Source organism: Danio rerio, chromosome 10 (assembly GCF_049306965.1).
Source record: "Danio rerio strain Tuebingen ecotype United States chromosome 10, GRCz12tu, whole genome shotgun sequence".
In the NCBI taxonomy this organism is placed as follows: domain Eukaryota; kingdom Metazoa; phylum Chordata; class Actinopteri; order Cypriniformes; family Danionidae; genus Danio; species Danio rerio.
In genome coordinates this window covers 3,748,814-3,768,746 of record NC_133185.1, presented here as the reverse complement: position 1 = coordinate 3,768,746, position 19,933 = coordinate 3,748,814, and the positions used below count along the sequence as shown (strand labels likewise).

The window sequence follows — 19,933 nt, the reverse complement described above, 5'->3', positions numbered from 1 at the left end:
CGTTTTTTGCACATTTTCTCTCAGATTTGCAATTAATATTTAATAACGTCGTTTTAACAACATATCTATATGTATATTAATTGGTCAATTCTCCAAAAGTGGGAATATACATAATATATACCAAATACTATTGTTTTAAATCACCATAAAATTTTATAACTTGAAATTGGGACTTTATAACTTGAAATTGGTACTTTTTATCTCATAATTCTGATTATATAACTTAAAATTATGACGTTATAACTTGCAATTATGATTTATATCTCAGAATTATGGCATTACATTATTATTTAACCTTTATTTACCTAATTAATCTGATATCTTACTGATATCATGGTGTTCTTTGCAGATTTTCTCTAAAATTTGCAACTAATATATGTTATAACATCATTTTAATAGCATGTATATTTTTACATGGTCAATTTTGCACAAGCGTGAATATATAAATATACCTATTACTATTGCTTTAAATAACCAAATAACTTTAGAATTTGGAATTGTGACTTTTTATCTCAAAATTATGACGTTATAGCTTGCAATTGTGACTTTAAATCTCAGAAATATGGCATTACATTAATAATTAACCTTTATTTATCTAATCAATTGGATATTTTAATGATATCTTGACATTCTTTGCACATTTTCTCTCAAATTTGCAATTAATATGTAATAACGTTGTTTTAATAACATATATATATTTTAAATGATAAATTCTCCTGAAGTTGGACTATATATTTACCTAATATTATTGTTTTAAATCACCGTATGACTTTGTAACTCATAAATCTGACTTTATGATCTGGAATTGTGACTTTATAACTCATAATTCTGACTATATAACTCAAAAGATGACATTATAACTTGCTATTGTGACTTTATATCTCAGAATTATGGCATTACATTATTATTTAACCTTTATTTACGTGATTAATTTGATATCTTACTGATATCATGATGTTCTTCGCACATTTTCTCTCAAATTTGCAACTAATATGTCATAATGCGTTTTAATAGCATGTATATTTTTACATGGTCAATTCTGCACAAGCGTGAATATATAAATATACCTATTACTATTGCTTTAAATCACCAAATAACTTTAGAACTTGGAATTGTGACTTTTTTATCTCAAAATTATGACGTTATAACTTGCAATTGTCACTTTATATCTCAAAAACATGGCATTACATTATTATTTATCCTTTATTTACCTTGTTTAATATGTGTATTGGTCAACTTTCCAAAAAGTGAGTGTATATATATATTGTTTTAAATCACCATATAATTTTAGAACTTGAAATTGGGACCTTATAACTTGAAATTGGTACTTTTTATCTCATAATTCTGACTATACAGCTCAAAATTATGCTGTTTTAACTTGCGATTATGATTTTAAATCTCCCTCAAAGTGTCCCTAGTTAGTGTGGTTAATGTCTTGCCAGTGCACAGTTAATGAGAAGCTCACAACAGTTCCATTCACGTCAAATTATGCGCTGCATGAACCTAATTCTGGTGTCAGTAATTGCTCAGTGGAGCGGTAAATGTGTGCTGGATGCATGATGAAATGATGGCCTGACGACAGAGCCTGTGGCATGGACACATTAACACAGTAACATGGAATGCAGTCGGTCTGTGAGTCTCGTTCTTGCCAAATATGTGGCTAATAGTTTGAACACGCAACTACACGCATACTTATTTATGAAACTGTAGATTTGCATTTGATGGATGCGGATGTTTACCCTGCGTAGTTTCTTTACCCTGTTTGTGTTCGTGTTAGCAATTAAAGGGACAGTTCACCCATAAATGAACATTTTCTCACTACATACGGTCAAGTTGTTTCTGAACTTATTCTGAAGCTATGGAGCTAGATTAGTGTCAATAATAATTTGTGCAAAAAAAACAAGACGTACAAAGGGAAATTCACATGCATGAAACCAAATTCATGTGTACTATACAGTATATACACACACACACACACACGCACACACACAAAAACTGTTTCCTTGCCTCTTTACCCTGTATATATTCGTATTAACAATTAAAGGGACAGTTAAATGAACTTTTCCTCACCATTTACTTACACTCAAGTGGTTCTTAACATGAGTAGGCCCACACGGAATCTGCGCGTGCAGAATTCCGCAGATTTTCCGCAGAATTCCACCGATTTCTGCAGACTTTTAGCCCATCATTAAATCTTTTTAATTACTTTTTTACTTTTATTTGACTAATTTATTCAGTTTTTATTCAGTAATTTATTACTTTTATTTTATATATTAAGGTTTTAGTTATGATACTCCGCTGGATACTCCCAAAATAATTGCGCAGAAATCCGCAGATTTTTACCAAAATTTTCTGCAGAAATAGCAAAAAACCTCCGCAGATTCCGTCTGGCCCTACTTATGAGTTTCTTTCTTCTGTCGAACACAAATCAAGATGTTCAGAAGAATGTTGGGGGAGAAGCTAGGGAGCTAGATTATTGTCAATATTAATTAATGGGGGAAAAAATACAAATGCATATCCAAGTTCACATGCATGAAATCAAATTCATATGCACAAAATATGCATGTATTATATTCTCGTTATTTTGAACACAAAACAAGTTATTCTGAAGAATGTTGGGAAAAGGGTTATGGAGTTAGATTAGTCTCAATAATAATTCACATAAAAAAAGCTGTAAAACCAAATTCAGGTGCACAAAAAAGAAATTCATTAATTCATTTGGGAAATATTTGAAAAAGTAAAAAAAATCAAAGGGGGGCTAATAATTCTGACTTCAACTGTATATATATATATATATATATATATATATATATATATATATATATATATATATATATATATATATATATATATATATATATCCTCCGGTTGCTCCGGTTTCCCCCTCAGTCCAAAGACATGTAGAATTGGGTAGGCTAAATTGTCCATAGTTTATGTGTGAATAAGTGTGTGTTCATGTTTCCCAGAGATGGGTTGCGGCTGAAAGGGCATCCGCTGCGTAAAAACGTGCTGGATAAGTTGGCGGTTCATTCCGCTGTGGCGACCCTGGATTAATAAAGGGACTAAGCCGAAAAGAAAATGAATGAATAAAATAAATAATTAATGAAATACATTTCGCAAATGCAAACAACATTTAAACATGTATACCATTGTACAAAACATTTTGAATGCGCATGAATTGTTTTTTTTTTATATATCTAAATACTTGATTTCGATCATTTTTGTTTTGCATGAATTAATATTAAGACAAATATAGCCCCGTAAAAAGCAGACATTAACATCCATGGTAGATAAAAAAATACTATGGAAGTCAAATTTTGTTTTTGAACACTATCGTCATTTGAGCATGTCTTCGGAAGAAAGAAACTTTGTTTATTCAACACATTTTTAAGCATAATAGTTTTAATAACCAATTTAATAACAAACTTTTTTGTCTTTGCCATGATGTGTACATAATATTTTTAGAATATACTAATATCAGCTTAAAGTGCAATTTAAAGTCTTAACTAGGATAATTTTTTTACCTTAATTTTTTTCTAATCTGAAGTGTTACCTTCATTAAGTATAACAAGAAAGAAACTAACAGATTTTTAATAAGTAAAGGGTGAGTAAACAGTGTCAGAACTGAAATTTTAGTCTTTAATTGCAATTTGTTTTTACATTTTTGTCTTCGAGATTTGTATAAAAAAGGGGGCTGATAATATTGACCTTAATTCTTTTTAATCTAAAGTGTTATCTTCGTTTGAGTATATCAAAAAAAGAAACTAAAACAGCTTTTGAGCAAGTTAAAAGAGTTTAAATGATGACAGAATTGAAATATTTGGTTGAACTATCCTTTTAACTGCTGATTCCATACATTTTTGTCTTTGGCTTTTTGCATTTTTGGCTGATAAAATTGGACTGTTATCTAAATTTGAGTATGTCAAGAAAGAAACTAAAACAGCTTTTAAATAAGTAAACAGTGACAGAATTTTCTCTTTTGGGTCAACTATCCGTTTTTAATTGCTAATTCCAAACATTTCTGTCTTGATGATTTATAATTAGATCACAACTTGCTCCACCACAAAAACAATGTTCCTTTGGGCTAATCTGTCAATTATAGACCAGTAATACCAGTGCTCCAGCATGAATGGATGGCTCAGCAGAAACACCACGTCACACTACAAACACACGGCCATTGATTGCATCATAGAGGCTCACTTTGTTTGATTTTCAAGCATGATTAAGTGTGCCATTCATCAGTAAGGAGTTCAGCATTGATCAAACGTGTCTCGCTTCACTCACAGTTCACATTGTAAAGGGATTTTTACGTTCAGTTATATGTGGAGCAATCTGAGTTTGACCATGACATTTCCCCTAGTACTGATACAGCAGGTAGTTTCATGCAATTCTACGAAAGGGAACTTGTAGTATTCAGTGATGTAAAGTAACAAATACTCAAATTACTGTAATGGAGTAGCTTTTCTCTGGAATTTTACTTTCCCTTGAGTGCATTTTTAGTGCAGTATCTTTCTTTTACTACACTGTTCTCCTTCAACATGCAGTCACTACTTTATTTTTTCCTGTCTATTTGGATTAGAAAAATCGGTCCCGCTTTATATTAAATGGCCTTAGCTAATATGTACTTACACAGGAACTAATAGTTTGTTACAATGTACTTATTGTGTAAATACATGTATTTACTGTGTACTTATGCTTGATTGAATACATGTATGTAATTACATCTGTTTGTAATTACATTTGTAAATACACTGTTGACCATCCCTTACACCTTAACCCACCCTTAAACCTACCCATACCACCAAACCTGTCCATAACCCAACCCCTATCCCAACTCAAGAGCATAACAAGTGCTCTCAAATACATTCAACCCAAGCTCATTCTGGAAACGTAGCCCCGCGGACGTTTCTGGAGACCGCGATTTACATGGCCGGAGGTACGTAAGGCCGCGTTTAGTTTTTTTCGAGCGAACGCTGCAGGGCGGTGCGGCGCCGCTCCGCCCCTCCTCTTCGCGCTCGCCGGCCCATTCCCGATGCAACCAGTTTGTCCGCTTAGCTCAAAGCATTGCGTCGGCGGAGCGGAGGCCCCGGAGGAGGAGCCGGCCGCGGGGACGACGACCGGGATCGAGTCCGGGGAACAGTGGTAAGACGAACAACGGAATCCGAAAAATAAGGGCGAGAACGCGGCGGGATCCGAAAACGCGGTCGAAAACGAAGACAAGGGCTTTTGCTTTTTTTTTTTTTTTCTGGACGGCTTTTGCGAACCGTCGCTCGGGTTTAGGGAAGGAGGAAGGGAAGAGGAGGGCAGTCGAGTCAGCCGAGTCGGCGGATTTTCCTGCGAGAACAGCGCGGGCGCGAACGGTCTGTGATTCCTGTCCAGTCTAATCACACATAGAAGATAGATTGCATCATACCTTAAGACATGCAGCAAACTATTTGGAAGCATTAAAAGTGTCCAAGAAGATCTCCAAAATCTTTACACGCATTAATCCAGAGACTGTTTAGATGCATGTCATTTAGATGATGGATGTTTTCTGTATAAATGCATTACAGAATATTACGTTACAGAATTTAACTCAACTTGTAAACACTCGCTCCATCAGGCTCACGCGGCTCTCACCTCCGCCCACACTTGTCAGCGCTGCCAAGCCGATCAATGACAGAGCTTGAACTACGCGTCGTTGCAACGTGTTGTTAAATTTTTTGAGAGGTGCGCGTCAGCGACGTCGACGGCCACGGCGAGGGCTATGGGTCCACACATAGGGCGATGCAGAAGTATCAATCAGCCTTAAGCTGAAAGAAAATAAATGAATAAAATTACAGCAATTTTTAGGTTGGTTCAAAGCAAAATTAAACATTGATCAAGGGGTAAAAAATGTAAATTAGTTTTTCCATAATAAAAATGTATGTTGTCCGAAGGAAAAAAAATATTTGTGTATTTATAGTAAACAATATTTTTATTTTTATTTTAAGTTGTTTTTTCTTGAGCACAAAATATATATATATATATATATATATATATTATTGATTTAGACTAAATTATATTTTAAATTTTGAACCAAGGTTAAACTATACTTTGAGGAAGAACTTAAGATTTTAGCTGTAACAAATTACAGTAATTAAGTTTAAGTTTAAGTATAATTTTACATCAGTGTTCTCCCTCAGGGCAGTTTCTGTGGCTCAAATAAGGAAACCAGCAGGTCCGACAGGCTGAACATTTGAGCCGATATCCTGTCGTTTAACCAGTACAAGACAGAAATGCACTTGTCAGTTATGTTCAGACCTGCTAAACTGGTATAAACTGATTTAGTTAGGAAAACGTGTCTGTAAATATTAACACAAAACCCCAAGACATTATGAGATCGCACAGACATAACGAAACAACATCAGTTCAGGGAATCAGCAGAAACAATGAGGAGAAAAGGCAGTTTAGGGAAACGCATCAGGTAAAATTGATTGCATTGTGAAGTCATTCATTAATTTTGTTTTCGGCTTAGTTCCTTTATTAATCAGGGATTACCACGGTGGAATTAACCTGCAACTTATCCAGCATATGTTTTACACAGTGGATGCCTTTCCAGCTGCAACCCAGTACTAGGAAACACCCACACACACTCATTCACACTCATACACTACAGTCAATTTAGTTTATTCAATTCATCTGTAGCGCATGTGTTTGGACTGTGGGGGAAACCGGAGCACCTGGAGGACACCCAAGCCAACACGGGGAGAACATGCAAACTCCACACAGAAATGCCAAAAGGACTCGAATCAGCAACCTTCTTGCTGTGAGGCGACAGTGCTAACCACTGAGCCACCAAGCCACCTCATTTTATACTTATATAATCTTACTTTATGATTCATTTGTGTTTATCTTGGCTGAAACACCTCAGACAATGTTATTACAGAAATGAAAAATAACTCTTCTAAGCTATGAAAGAGCAAACTCTGAGTACTAATGTTTACTTCTGGAACGTATATACAGTTGAAGTCAGAATTATTAGGCCTCCTCAATATTTTCCCCCCAATTACTGTTGAATGGAAAGAAGATTTTTTTTAATAACTCATTTCTAATAACTGATTTCTTTTATCTTCGCCATGATGACAGTAAACAATATTTGACTAGATATTTTTCAAGATACTAGTATTCAGCTTAAAGTGACATTAAAAGTCTTAACTAGGTTAATTAGACAGGTTAGGGTAATTAGGCAAGTCATTGTATAATATAATATAATATAATATAATATAATATAATATAATATAATATAATACTGTGATATAATATAATATAATATAATATAATATAATATAATATAATATAATATAATATAATATAATACTGTGATATAATATAATATAATATAATATAATACTGTGATATAATATAATATAATATAATATAATACTGTGATATAATATAATATAATATAATATAATACTGTGATATAATATAATATAATATAAAATAATATAATATAATATATTATAATATATTATAATATAATATAATATAATATAATATAATATAATATAATATAATAATGTGATATAATATAATATAATATAAAATAATATCATATGATATAATATATTATAATATAATATAATATAATATTATATAATATTATATAATATTATATAATACTGTGATGTAATATAATACTGTGATATAATATAATATAATATAATATAAAATAATATAATATAATATAATATATTATAATATAATATAATATAATATAATATAATATAATATAATATAATATAATATAATATAATATATTATAATATAATGTAATATAATATAATATAATATAATATAATATAATATAATATAATATAATATAATATAATATAATACTGTGATATAATATAATATAATATAATATAATATAATATAATATATTGTAATATAATATAATATAATATAATATACTATTATATAATATTGACCTTAAAAGTTAAAAACTGCTTTTATTCTAGCCGAAATAAAACAAATAAGACATTCTCCAGAAGAAATAATATTATAGGAAATACTGTGGAAAAATTCCTGAATCTGTTAAACATCATTTGGGAAATATTTAGAAAAGAAAATTCACAGGAGGGTGAATAATTGACTACTTTAACTGTAGTAGTGTTTGCCTGTTGAAATATTCATCAGATTGTTCACCTGAAGATTCTCTACACACACGGCTCAGTTAAACGAGTGCATGTCAGTAAAGTTGCGATCTGATTAAAGAGCAGGACGTTTGTTTCTCTGTCACACCCATCAGTGCAAGCAGTAGGGGGGCGGAATATTTTAGCCAATAAGAAGATAGACACACCTCCTTTGCTGCCGCCTGCTGCTGAGCTACAGATGTGCTCAACCCACACACACTTAAGGTGGAGAAGCAAATGTCATTCATACCCTTTATTATCCACATAGAGGTGAAGAGGTGAGGTGAGACTGCTGGACAAAAAATCACAATATTTTTCCATTCTATTTCTATTTTTGTCAAATGCAAGATGTTTTGTTTGTTCATCAAAAAGTCTAGTAAAATGTATCGCTGATTTCACAAAAATATAAAGCTGCACAAAAATATTCGAATCTGAATCTCATTCAAATCTAATGTGCTGAAATTGATCATGTGACACTGGAGTCTGAAAACATAGGTCTTTAATTTAAGATAAGAATGAATTGCTATTTACAATACTTTCATATAGAAAACTGTTCTTATAAATGTGTACATGTTATACTGTGTTTTAATCTGTTTATAAAACTTTTACAGCAATAACAGGATAGTTTTACATAAAAATGAAAGCAAATATTATTACCAACTCTTCCCCAATGAACAAAAGAAAATTACAATTACACCAAAACTTCATTCTTTCATTTTCTCTTCGGCTTAGTCCCTTTATTAATCTGGGGTCACCACAGCGGAATGAACCGCCAACTTATCCAGCATATGTTTTACGCAGCGGATGCCATTCCTGCTGCAACCCATCTCTGGGAAACATCCATACACACTCATTCACACTCATACACTACGGACAATTAAGCCTAACCAATTCGCCTGTAGAAGGTCACTGGTTCGAGCCTCGGCTGGGTCAGTTGGCATTTCTGTGTGGAGTTTGCATGTTCTCCCCGTGTTGGTGGCATGGGTTTCCTCCGGGTGCTCTGGTTTCCCCAATAGTCCAAACGCATGCGCTGTAGGTGAATTGGGTATGCTAAAATTGACCGTAGTGTATGAGTGTGATTGAGTGTGTATGGATGTTTCCCAGTGATTGTTTGCTGTTGAAAGGGCATCCGCTGCATAAAACATATGCTGGATAAGTTGGTGGTTCATTCCGCTGTGGATTCACCAGATTAATAAAGAGACTAAGCTGAAAAGAAAATGAATGAATATAATATAATATAATATAATATAATATAATATAATATAATATAATACTGTAATATAATATAATATAATGCTGTAATATAATATAATATAATACTGTTATATAATATAATATAATGCTATAATATAATATAATACTGTAATATAATATAATATAATGCTGTAATATAATATAATATAATACTGTTATATAATATAATATAATATAATATAATATAATATAATATAATATAATATAATATAATACTGTAATATAATATAATATAATGCTGTAATATAATATAATATAATACTGTTATATAATATAATATAATATAATATAATATAATATAATGCTGTAATATAATATAATATAATACTGTAATATAATATAATATAATATAATACTGTAATATAATATAATATATAATATAATATAATATAATGTAATATAATATCATTAATATAATATAATATAATATAATATAATATAATATAATATAATATAATATAATATAATATAATATAATATAATATAATATAATATACTGTAATATTCATTCATTTTCCTTTGGCTTAGTCTCTTATTTATTAGGGGTCACCAAAGCAGAATGAACTGCCAACTATACCTGCATATGTTTTACGCAGTGTATGCCCTTCCAGCTGCAACCCATCACTGGGAAACATCCATACACTCTCACTTTCACACACACTCATACTTTATGGCCAACTTAGCTCATCCAATTCCCCTATAGCACATGTGTTCGGACTGTGGGGGAAACCGGAGCACCCAGAGAAGATTTTAAAAGATTTAAAAGTAACTAAATGTGTTAATTAGTAAGTTACTCTGTAAGGAAAGTACTGTTTAAAGTATCTACTATGTTTTTTAAAGAGTATAATAGGCTTAAAATTGTAATATATTAGTTTTACCCAGTTCTTTGGAACCATGCTCCCTAAAACGGACAAGCTTACATTATAATAGTGATGTTTGCGCCACACTCATTTTCTTAAAGGGCACCTATTACGCAAAAATCACTTTCATAAGGGGTTTAAACACAGTTGTGTGGCAGCAGTGTGTGAATCCATATAGCCTAACTGATGAAAATGTATTAACTCTATTTTTATTATCACACTTGATAAAAACAGCCTGCAGAAACACTTTGATTGGCATTCTCCCTTTGTATGTGTCATCAAAGGGGGAAAGCCCCGCCCACTAGCGACCATCTCTCCCTCATTAGCATAAACAGCCCTGACTAAGAAGCAGGCTATTAGAGTTATCATGCTGTATCTGCAGAAGATAATGTCAACAACTGCGAGGATTATAAACGTGGAGTTTTAGGATGCACAAATGAACACTGTAGCCTTCTTTTGAGACACTTTTTTCACAGAAATAACTTTAGTCTTGTTTTTTTATCTGCCACTATGCCGACACACAGGCATTTGTAGCTCCACCCTCTCTTGAACACAACCTCATTTGAATTTAAAGCGACAGTCACCAAAATGGTGCAATTTGGATCAAAGCCTAAAAGGGGCAACATCAAAGAGTTATAACACATTATTAGTACGGTACTTAGAGCTGAAACGTCACATACACGCACTCGAGAGACATCAGAGACTTATTTTACATCTTGTTAAAAGGTGCATAATAGATAAGGAAAAACATACACATTGAGTTCTGAAATATAAATAAAATATGCATGATGGAATATTTGATTTGTACTAATTGTCCTTTAATTTTTTTAAACAAAATAATCCTTGTTTTATAATTGAGGCTTATATTATTCATGTTCTCTGTTTTTGCAGGTGGGATTGCTGGAGGGATTGAGATCTGCATCACGTTTCCTACAGAGTATGTGAAAACTCAGCTCCAGCTAGATGAGAAGGCAAACCCGCCTCGCTACAAAGGCATTGGTGTGTATCTGACCACATGTTTTTTTTTTTTTTTTACATTTTTATTTACCTTTCTGCTACAATGATGACAGAATTTTCATTTCTTTAGGCAAGGCAAGGCAAGTTTATTTATATAGCAGGGCTCGAAATTAACTTTTTTACTTGGAAGCACCGGTGCTCCCAACTTCAAAAATTTAGGAGCACCAGAAAAAATTTAGGAGCACCCACCAAAAATGAGTGAGCACCGCTGCAAATTGTATTTTAAGGGACTTATTGTATTTTAAAACAACATCAATTAGGACTAACAAAAACCAGAAACAACTATAACTAATGCTGAGATGACATTGATATTTGTGTGCAATAATTCCAAAATGTGTATGTATTAAAATTCTAGAATATTAATGATGATGAAAATGACAATAATAGTAACAATGAATACCATTTCTCATCATCATGCTGCCTTGAATGTAAGTTATCTGCTATAAAAAGTCTGTTACTTTATGAAAAATAAATGTATAGTTTGCATCAAACAAAAATGAAGCATTGCAGTAATAAATATTTATTTTGTACTGCTAAACAGCATATATATGCATGTCAGTTTAATAAATAATATTTCTGCTCCAAAACAAACAAAAGATTATAATAAAATATTAAACTCAAGGCTGAAAGCTGCAAAACAGTCATCAGTAACTAAATAAAAAATAATAATATACACCTTAAGAAAGAATAGGCAAAAGAAAGTAAGTAAAGTCTCACTTCTATCACTCTTTAAAAGTTTTGGTTTCAGTTTGTGTCAATTTAAATGTTCAGTCTGAGCTGATTTTAATTTTTCTGTGTTTGTGGAAAAGCAGGCGAGTCAGCCGACCCCATTTATGAGCAGGTTGTCCACCGGCGCAATACCGCTGTGTGTTATGAGACGCAGTTTCAGTGTAAACTTAGTAAAGGCGAGCTTCTTTGGCGATGATACAGCATTAGATTTGACTTTTAGCGGACATTTGCGCTGAACACGCAGTGAATGCAACGCATCTAGATTCGGCCACCTTCTCCGAAAAGCACGTACTCGATTGATCTCAGCTGGCGATCAATATTCACCACGTGTCATGATCGCTCTCATCTGCGCCTCAACTTTAGGTGGGGTTTGCACTTTGAAAACCTGTGTGCTTTAAGTTTTCACTCTTTAGCCGTTTGCATTTCCCGTGGACATAAAAGCTCCTTCCCTGTCATCTAACAGCGCAATACCTTGAGTGAATGACAGCTCATATGAACCAATATAGCGGCAGGGAAGAGCGATTCAGCACGTTTTTTTTTTTTAAAATCTAAAGAGGTCGCACTAATGCGCCCAAATATATTATGAGGTCGCATCGATTAATTTTCGGGCGCATATGCGACCAAAATGGTCGCAATTTCGAGCCCTGTATAGCACATTTCATACACAATGGCAATTCAAAGTGCTTTACATAAACAAGAATAAAAGAAACAAGTAAAATAAAAATAAAAACAAATAATAAAAATGCGTAAAAACAAAACAAAACATAAAAACAGGTAAAATGTGATATAAAAGAATGAAGAAGAAGAGAAAAACATGATAGTGCAATCTGTCGGACGCAGCACAGTGCTCATTCAGTAAAGGCACAGCTAAACAGATGTGTTTTCAGTCTTGATTTGAATGTGCCTAATGTTGGAGCACATCTGATCATTTCTGGAAGCTGATTCCAGCAGCGAGGGGCATAGTGGCTAAAAGCCGATTCACCCTGCTTTGACTGAACTCTTGGAACTTCTAGTTTATATAATCCTAATGATCTGAGTGATCTGTTAGGTTTGTATTCAGTGAGCATATCTGTGATGTATTTAGGTCCTTGGCCATTTAGTGATTTATAGACCAGTAATAATACTTTAAAATCTATTCTGAATGTAACTGGCAGCCAGTGTAAAGACCTGAGGACAGGTGTGATGTGCTTTAGATGACCGTAAATTGATCGACTGAGATCTGCTTTGATATTCTACAGCTCAAGCTGTTAAATTACAGTAATCTGGGATATAAATATAGCTGTACAGTTAAATGAGGTATACTGCTAAATCATTCATTTTCTTGTCGGCTTAGTCCCTTTATTAATACGGGGTTGCCACAGTGGAATGAACCGCCAACTTATCCAGCACGTTTTTACCCAGCGGATGCCCTTCCAGCCGCAACCCATCTCTGGGAAACATCCACACACACATACACTACGGACAATTTAGCCAGCCAATTCACCTGCATGTCTTTGGACTGTGGGGGAAACCGGAGCACTCGAAGGAAACCCACACAAATGCAGGGAGAACATGCAAACTCCACACAGAAACGCCAACTGAGCTGAGGTTCGACCCAGCGACCTTCTTGCTGTGAGGCGACAGCACTACCTACTGTGCCACTACAACCCCCCACTGCTAAATCACAGTAATCTTAACAAGATAGTTACTTCTACAAGTAGTATTTTACAGTACTGTAAAATAACAGTAATGGACTTTACTATCTACTATGAAGTTCATTATATGGCTGTAATATCACCGTAATTTCATGTAAATAAAAAAAAAATCACAATGACTTACTGTGAGTATAACATAACCACCTGTTAGTAATTTACTGTGAATTTACATACATTACCTTACTGTAAAACTAATGCGATTAATATGTTATTAAATAATAAATATATAATTAAATGATCAATTATTAATGTAAATGTATGTTGCGGCTGGAAGGGCATCCGCTGCATACAACATATGCTAGATAAGTTGGTGGTTCATTCCGCTGTGGCGACCCCTGATTAATAAAGGGACTAAGCTGAAAAAAAAATGAATGAATGATTGATTAAATAACTTTTAACCACCTCACAGTAATTTACTCTGAATTTACATACAGCAGCAAACTGTTAAATTACAGTAATCTGGGCCATAAATATAATATATATAATAAATATAGAGGTATACTGCTAAATCACAGTAATCATAATCGTAACTTCACAGCAAGATATAGTTAGTTCTACAAGTAGTATTTTACAGTACTGTAAAATAACAGTAATGGGCTTTACTATTCACCATGAAGTTCATTATATGGCTGTAATGTCACCGTAATTCCATGTAAATAAAAAAAATCCCAACATCTCACTGTGAGTATAACATAACCACCTGACAGTAATTTACTGTAAATCTACGTACATCACCTTACTGAAAAACCAATGCGATTAATATCTTATTAAATAATATTTATATAATTAAATGATGGGCGATGCAGTGGCGCAGTAGGTAGTGCTGTCGCCTCACAACAAGTAGGTCGCTGGTTCGAACTTCGATTCAGTTGGGCTTCATGTTCTTATTGTGTTCGCGTGGGTTTCCTCCAGGTGCTCCGGTTTCCCCCACAGTCTAAAGACATGCGGTACAGGTGAATTGTAGTGTATAAGTGTTTGTGTGTGTGTGGATGTTTCTCAGAGATGGGTTGCAGGTGGAAGGGCATCCGCTGCATAAAAACAAGCTGGATGAGTTGGTGGTTCATTCCGCTGTGGCGACCCCGGATTAATAAAGGGACTAAGCCGACAAGAAAATGAATGAATGAATAATTAAATGATCAATTATTAATGTAAATGTAAGTTGTGGCCGGAAGGGCATCCGCTGCATACAACATATGCTGGATGAGTTGGTGGTTCATTCCGCTGTGGAGACCCCTGATTAATAAAGGGACTAAGCTGAAAGAAAATGAATGAGTAATTAAATAACTTATAACCACCTCACAGTAATTTACTCTGAATTTACATACAGCAGCAAACTGTAGAACTAATATAAATATTATTTAGTCATGTACTGTGAATTTAGAGTCAGACATTTTAAACAATCTCGTCTGCTCAGTCTTGAAGCACTTTTTTTTAATAATTGAGATTGTGTGTGCAGAAAGAAACCGCACAGACAGAGGTCACCGTGTTTTGACGGCTCAAAGTACAGTAACTGATCTACTTAGCGTGAGTTTATCAGCCGCTGGACTTTGTGGCTCTTTTTCGCAACAGGTTTATAAGCACAAGTTGTTCATTTTGTTAGCCAATAAGAGTACGCTTTCCACAGTCCGCATGTGTTCTCTGTTAAACCCGGTGGATGATTTACTCAGAGCATCAAAGCCTGAACAATCCTCAAATTAATGCTTTTAATAATTCATACCCTCCCCCCTCCGCACGCTTCCGAAAGATTAGCATTTGAGGACTGTAGGATCTCTGGTAATGTTGTTTTTGTGTTGTGATTGTGTTGTGCAGTGGACTGTGTGAAGCAGACGGTGCAGGGTCATGGGGTGAAGGGTCTGTACAGGGGTCTCAGCTCTCTGCTTTATGGCTCCATTCCTAAAGCTGCAGTGAGGTGAGTGTTTCCTAACCCGCTGGGATGAGCCGCAAACAGGCGGACGTCTGTGTGTGACGTCTGACACACATTACTGATTATTTCTGGCATCCACACACTCATGCTAGTTCTGTTTTTGCTCTGTTTTTTTAATCCATCATGATGTATCTGCGTCCAGTGTTAAGTAGATTACTTTAAAAACGGAACTTAATTACTCCAAATGTAATTACTTGAGTCAAATCTAAAAGTTTATACTGTTTTAACGGATAGACAATAGGCATTATAAATAGATATAAAAAATGAGTCAAACAGGAAGTTAAAACAGCAGTTTTAATAAATGATTTAATAAATAACACTTTAAAAATTCCAAACATTTTATAATATCATACAGATAAAATATATTGACAAATTTCTAATTTCAACATTTTAAACAAGTGCAATTGTTGAACAAAAATAGTATTCTTCAGTGTTATATTTATATATATATATATATATATATATATATATACACACACACACACACTCAACAGTTCTTTCTGGTTCTTAAACCTGATTGGCTGATAACCGTGAGATATTAAAGTAATATCAGCACTCACACAGCCTCTTCACCCTTGTGTATTACTCCGCCAACACGAGAAGCAAGCAGAGGACTGCAGTTTGACAAATATTGCAGCTGTTTGACAACATAATGTACTTTTGAGGCTGTTTTAGTTGAGAATGTAATTGTTTCAGATTGCAACTATGCAGTTTATTAATAAGCATAGTGCCTATTTTAAATATTCATCAGGCCTGTCATACTGAGTGGAGCAAAGACGGTTGACAATCCGCCACAAAAAGGTGACAGAGACCACAAAATACGTCCATAGTGGAGAAAAACAGCATTTTCTCAGCTTAGGTTTCAAACTACAGCTGATTAAATGATTACAGAACAGGTAAGTGTCATCTTAACGCCCCATTCACATGGGGCTTCAGCGTCAACGCTTGACTGAAGGCGTTTCTGAAGTTGGGGCTAACTCGATCGACATAGCAGCGTCAGCCAATGAAATTCAGTCAGCAATAGACCACTGTCCAGCTGGTGTATTTGCATACAGCAATCTGATTGGCTGACGCTTCCGTCAGCGCTTGAAAAGTTGAGCTAGTCCCAACTTCTGCGGCGAGCAACGCCTCTCAAGCAGCGCCGACGGATCCACAATTTAGTTCGCCAACACCTAACGTCACCCATTCAAAGTGAATGAGAGCGATGACGCTGACGCCCTGTGCGAATAGGGCGTAAGTCGATCTCTTTCTTTTGTTTGTTGTAGTGCTGTATTTATACCATAGTAATCTGGTAGTGTTTGCATTGCTTTGCTTTTTAGGGTTAATTATTGTGATCTCCCGATTGCAACAGATAGATACTCACATTTTAAGATTATAAAGCTTAACAGCATAAAATGCCATCAGTCTACAGAGATTTCCCAGTATTTCTCTGTTGCAATTGGGATTTTTACAGTAAATAACCTCGAAAAAGCCAAAGCAAAGCAAACACTACTAGATTACTGTGGTTTAAATAGAGCACTACAAAATACAAAAGAGAGAGATCGTCTAACAATGTCACAGACTTGTTCTGTAATGATTTGTTCAGCTGTAGTTTAAAACGTTCGCTGGGAAAATGCTGTTTTTCTCCTCTAAGGATTTATTATGCAGTCTCTGTCGCCATCTTGTGGCAGAGCGTCAACCGTCTTTGCTCTGCTCAGTGTGACATAAATATTTAAAATAGGCACTATCATTATAAATAAACTGCATAGTTGCAATCTAAACAACTACATTCTCGTCTAAAAAAACCTCAAAAGTACATTATGTTGTCCAACAGCTGCAATATTTGTCAAACTGCAATCCTCTGCTCTTGCCACTCGTGTTGGTGGAGTAATGCACAATCAGATTCGAAAACCAGACAGAGCTGTTGTATATATATATATATCCATAGACGTTAAAAAAAAATACTATTTTAAAACTAAATAATGATCAAATTGTTCAATGTAGTATGTGTTTGCCGATTTAATATGTTGTGCAAAGCAAAGTGGAAGACTTTCGTTGTTGATTTTAAGAGGGAAGTAGTTGTCATGATATTTATTGTGATGTTTGTGTGTGTGTGTGTGTGTGTGTGTGTGTGTGTGTTTCTGCAGGTTTGGGGTGTTTGAGTTTCTCAGTAATCAGATGCGTGATGAATCTGGGAAGCTGGACAGCACTCGCGGGTTAATCTGCGGTTTGGGTGCAGGAGTAGCGGAGGCTGTAGTCGTGGTCTGTCCCATGGAGACTGTAAAGGTGACTCAGAAGACAGACTCATGCTTTCTATGGAGAGCGAGCGATGTGACATTTAAATCCATAAACATTGCATCCCTCACTTGCAGAAGTATAAGACATCCCACACTAATTCAGATGTGAATGATTACAGTTTACTGCTGCTTTACCAACAATTCAAGTAGAGCATCAGAGAGGAATATAAGGTTGAAGTCAGAATTATTAGCTCTCCTGAGTTATTAGCCCCCCGTATGTTTTTCCCCCAATTTCTGTTTAACGGAGAGACGATTGTTTTAACACATTTCTAAACATAATAGTTTAATAACTCATCTCTAATAACTGATTTATTTTATCTTTGCCATGATGACAGTAAATAATATTTGACTAGATATTCTTCAAGACACTTCTATACAGCTTAAAGTGACATTTAAAGGCTTAACTAGGTTAATTAGATTAACTAGGCATGTAGGGTAATTAGGCAATTTATTGTATAACGATGGTTGGTTCTGTAGACTATCAAAAAATATAGCTTAAAGGGGCTAATTAAATTGTCCCTAAAATGGTGTTTAAAAAATTAAAAACTGCTTTTATTCTAGCCAAAATAAAACAAATAAGACTTTATTTGAAAATAAAAATATTATCAGACATACTGTGAAAATTTCCTTGCTCTGTTAAACATAGTTAGGGAAATACTTAAAAAAGAATAAAATTGAAAGGGGGCTAATAATTCTGACTTCAACTGTATATATATATATATATATGAAGAAATTAGATGCCAAAATCTTTAAATTCCATCTGAAATTTTCTCCTCAAATGTTCATGTTCAAGTATTTCACTATAATAGCAATGAAAAGAAGTTATTCGTCACTATAAATGTAAAATTTCTGAGCCTACACACAAGAGTTTATAGATTTTTTCTTTTCGCCATCACCACTCATGAATGTTGTTGGAATGTACGTGCCCGAGGTTTCCATAGAAATGTAAGTTGCATGCCCTTTACACAAGCATAGGTTGAAGCGTTATTTTATTGTAAACTCATTCAGAGTTCTTATTCATTTTGCTGAAAATAAAATGCAATACAAATGTAACTATATTTGTATTTTCAGTAGGAAACTGATTTCTAGTGAAGGTTATAAATTTTTTAACTTTAAAATATTATTATAAAGAGAGACAGCTGGAGAGCCACATATTTTTGGTCAAATAGCCACATGTGGTAGGTTCCCTACCCTTGTTATAGGAAATACTGTGAAAAATTCCTTGCTCTGTTAAACGTCATTTGGGAAAGATTTACAAAAGTAAAAACTAAATTCACAGGAGAGGGAATAATTATGACTTCAACTGCATTATCCACTATTCTTTTAAATGGAGTCTTCAATGAGGTCAATGGCTTCTAGGAATCGGGAAGAGGGAGATGGAGAACTTTTGAATATTTCAATAGATGAGTAAACAAAACAAACCACCACCAGACTGAAAGCAAAACAAAACAAACTCCGGACCTGGTCCTCTTTTGTCTTCCTCTTTATCTTTTTTTAAAACCCTTCAGTCGATCTTCGGGTCTGTCAATCCAATTTTTTAGCTTAGCTAAGCATAAATCATTGAATCAGATTAGACCGTTAGCATCTTCCTCAAAAATTTTATAGAGATCATCCTCCTATTTAAAGCTTGGTTGTCTGTAGTTACATTGTGTTATAAACACGGATAAGTTGCTATATTTTGCTGGATAATATCACTGCATCTGTTTTTAGCAAAGGTTCTTGATTATCACTCCAGAATGAGAGTATAGTTCTCATATCGGCCTAGAAAAGAGCAACTTCTTTTCATTTCCTGTCGTTCGTAGTACACGATAATCAAAATTAAAACGAATTATTCATTTCCTTAGTAGAAAAATCTAACACTATGGAAGTCAGTGGTTACAGGTTTCCAACATTTTTCAAAATATCTTCTTTTGTGCTCAACAGAAGAAAGAAACCCAATCTGTGGGTTTAATCAAGTGAATAATGAGTAAATGTTTACAGAATTGTCATTATTAAGTGAACTATCCCTTTTAACGTTATTGTA

At 34.0% G+C, this 19,933-nt stretch overlaps 1 protein-coding gene across 3 annotated transcripts in view; it reads left to right on the top strand.

The window, feature by feature from the left end:
- slc25a1b (slc25a1 solute carrier family 25 member 1b) overlaps positions 1-19,933 on the top strand; it is a 30,189-nt gene that overhangs the window by 1,275 nt on the left and 8,981 nt on the right. For all 3 annotated transcript variants that reach the window (XM_073914213.1, XM_073914214.1, NM_001326528.1), the window contains exons 2-4: positions 11,162-11,269; positions 15,520-15,619; positions 17,761-17,899. In XM_073914213.1, coding sequence (XP_073770314.1) covers positions 11,162-11,269; positions 15,520-15,619; positions 17,761-17,899 — 347 coding nt within the window. The remainder of the gene's footprint in view (positions 1-11,161; positions 11,270-15,519; positions 15,620-17,760; positions 17,900-19,933) is intronic.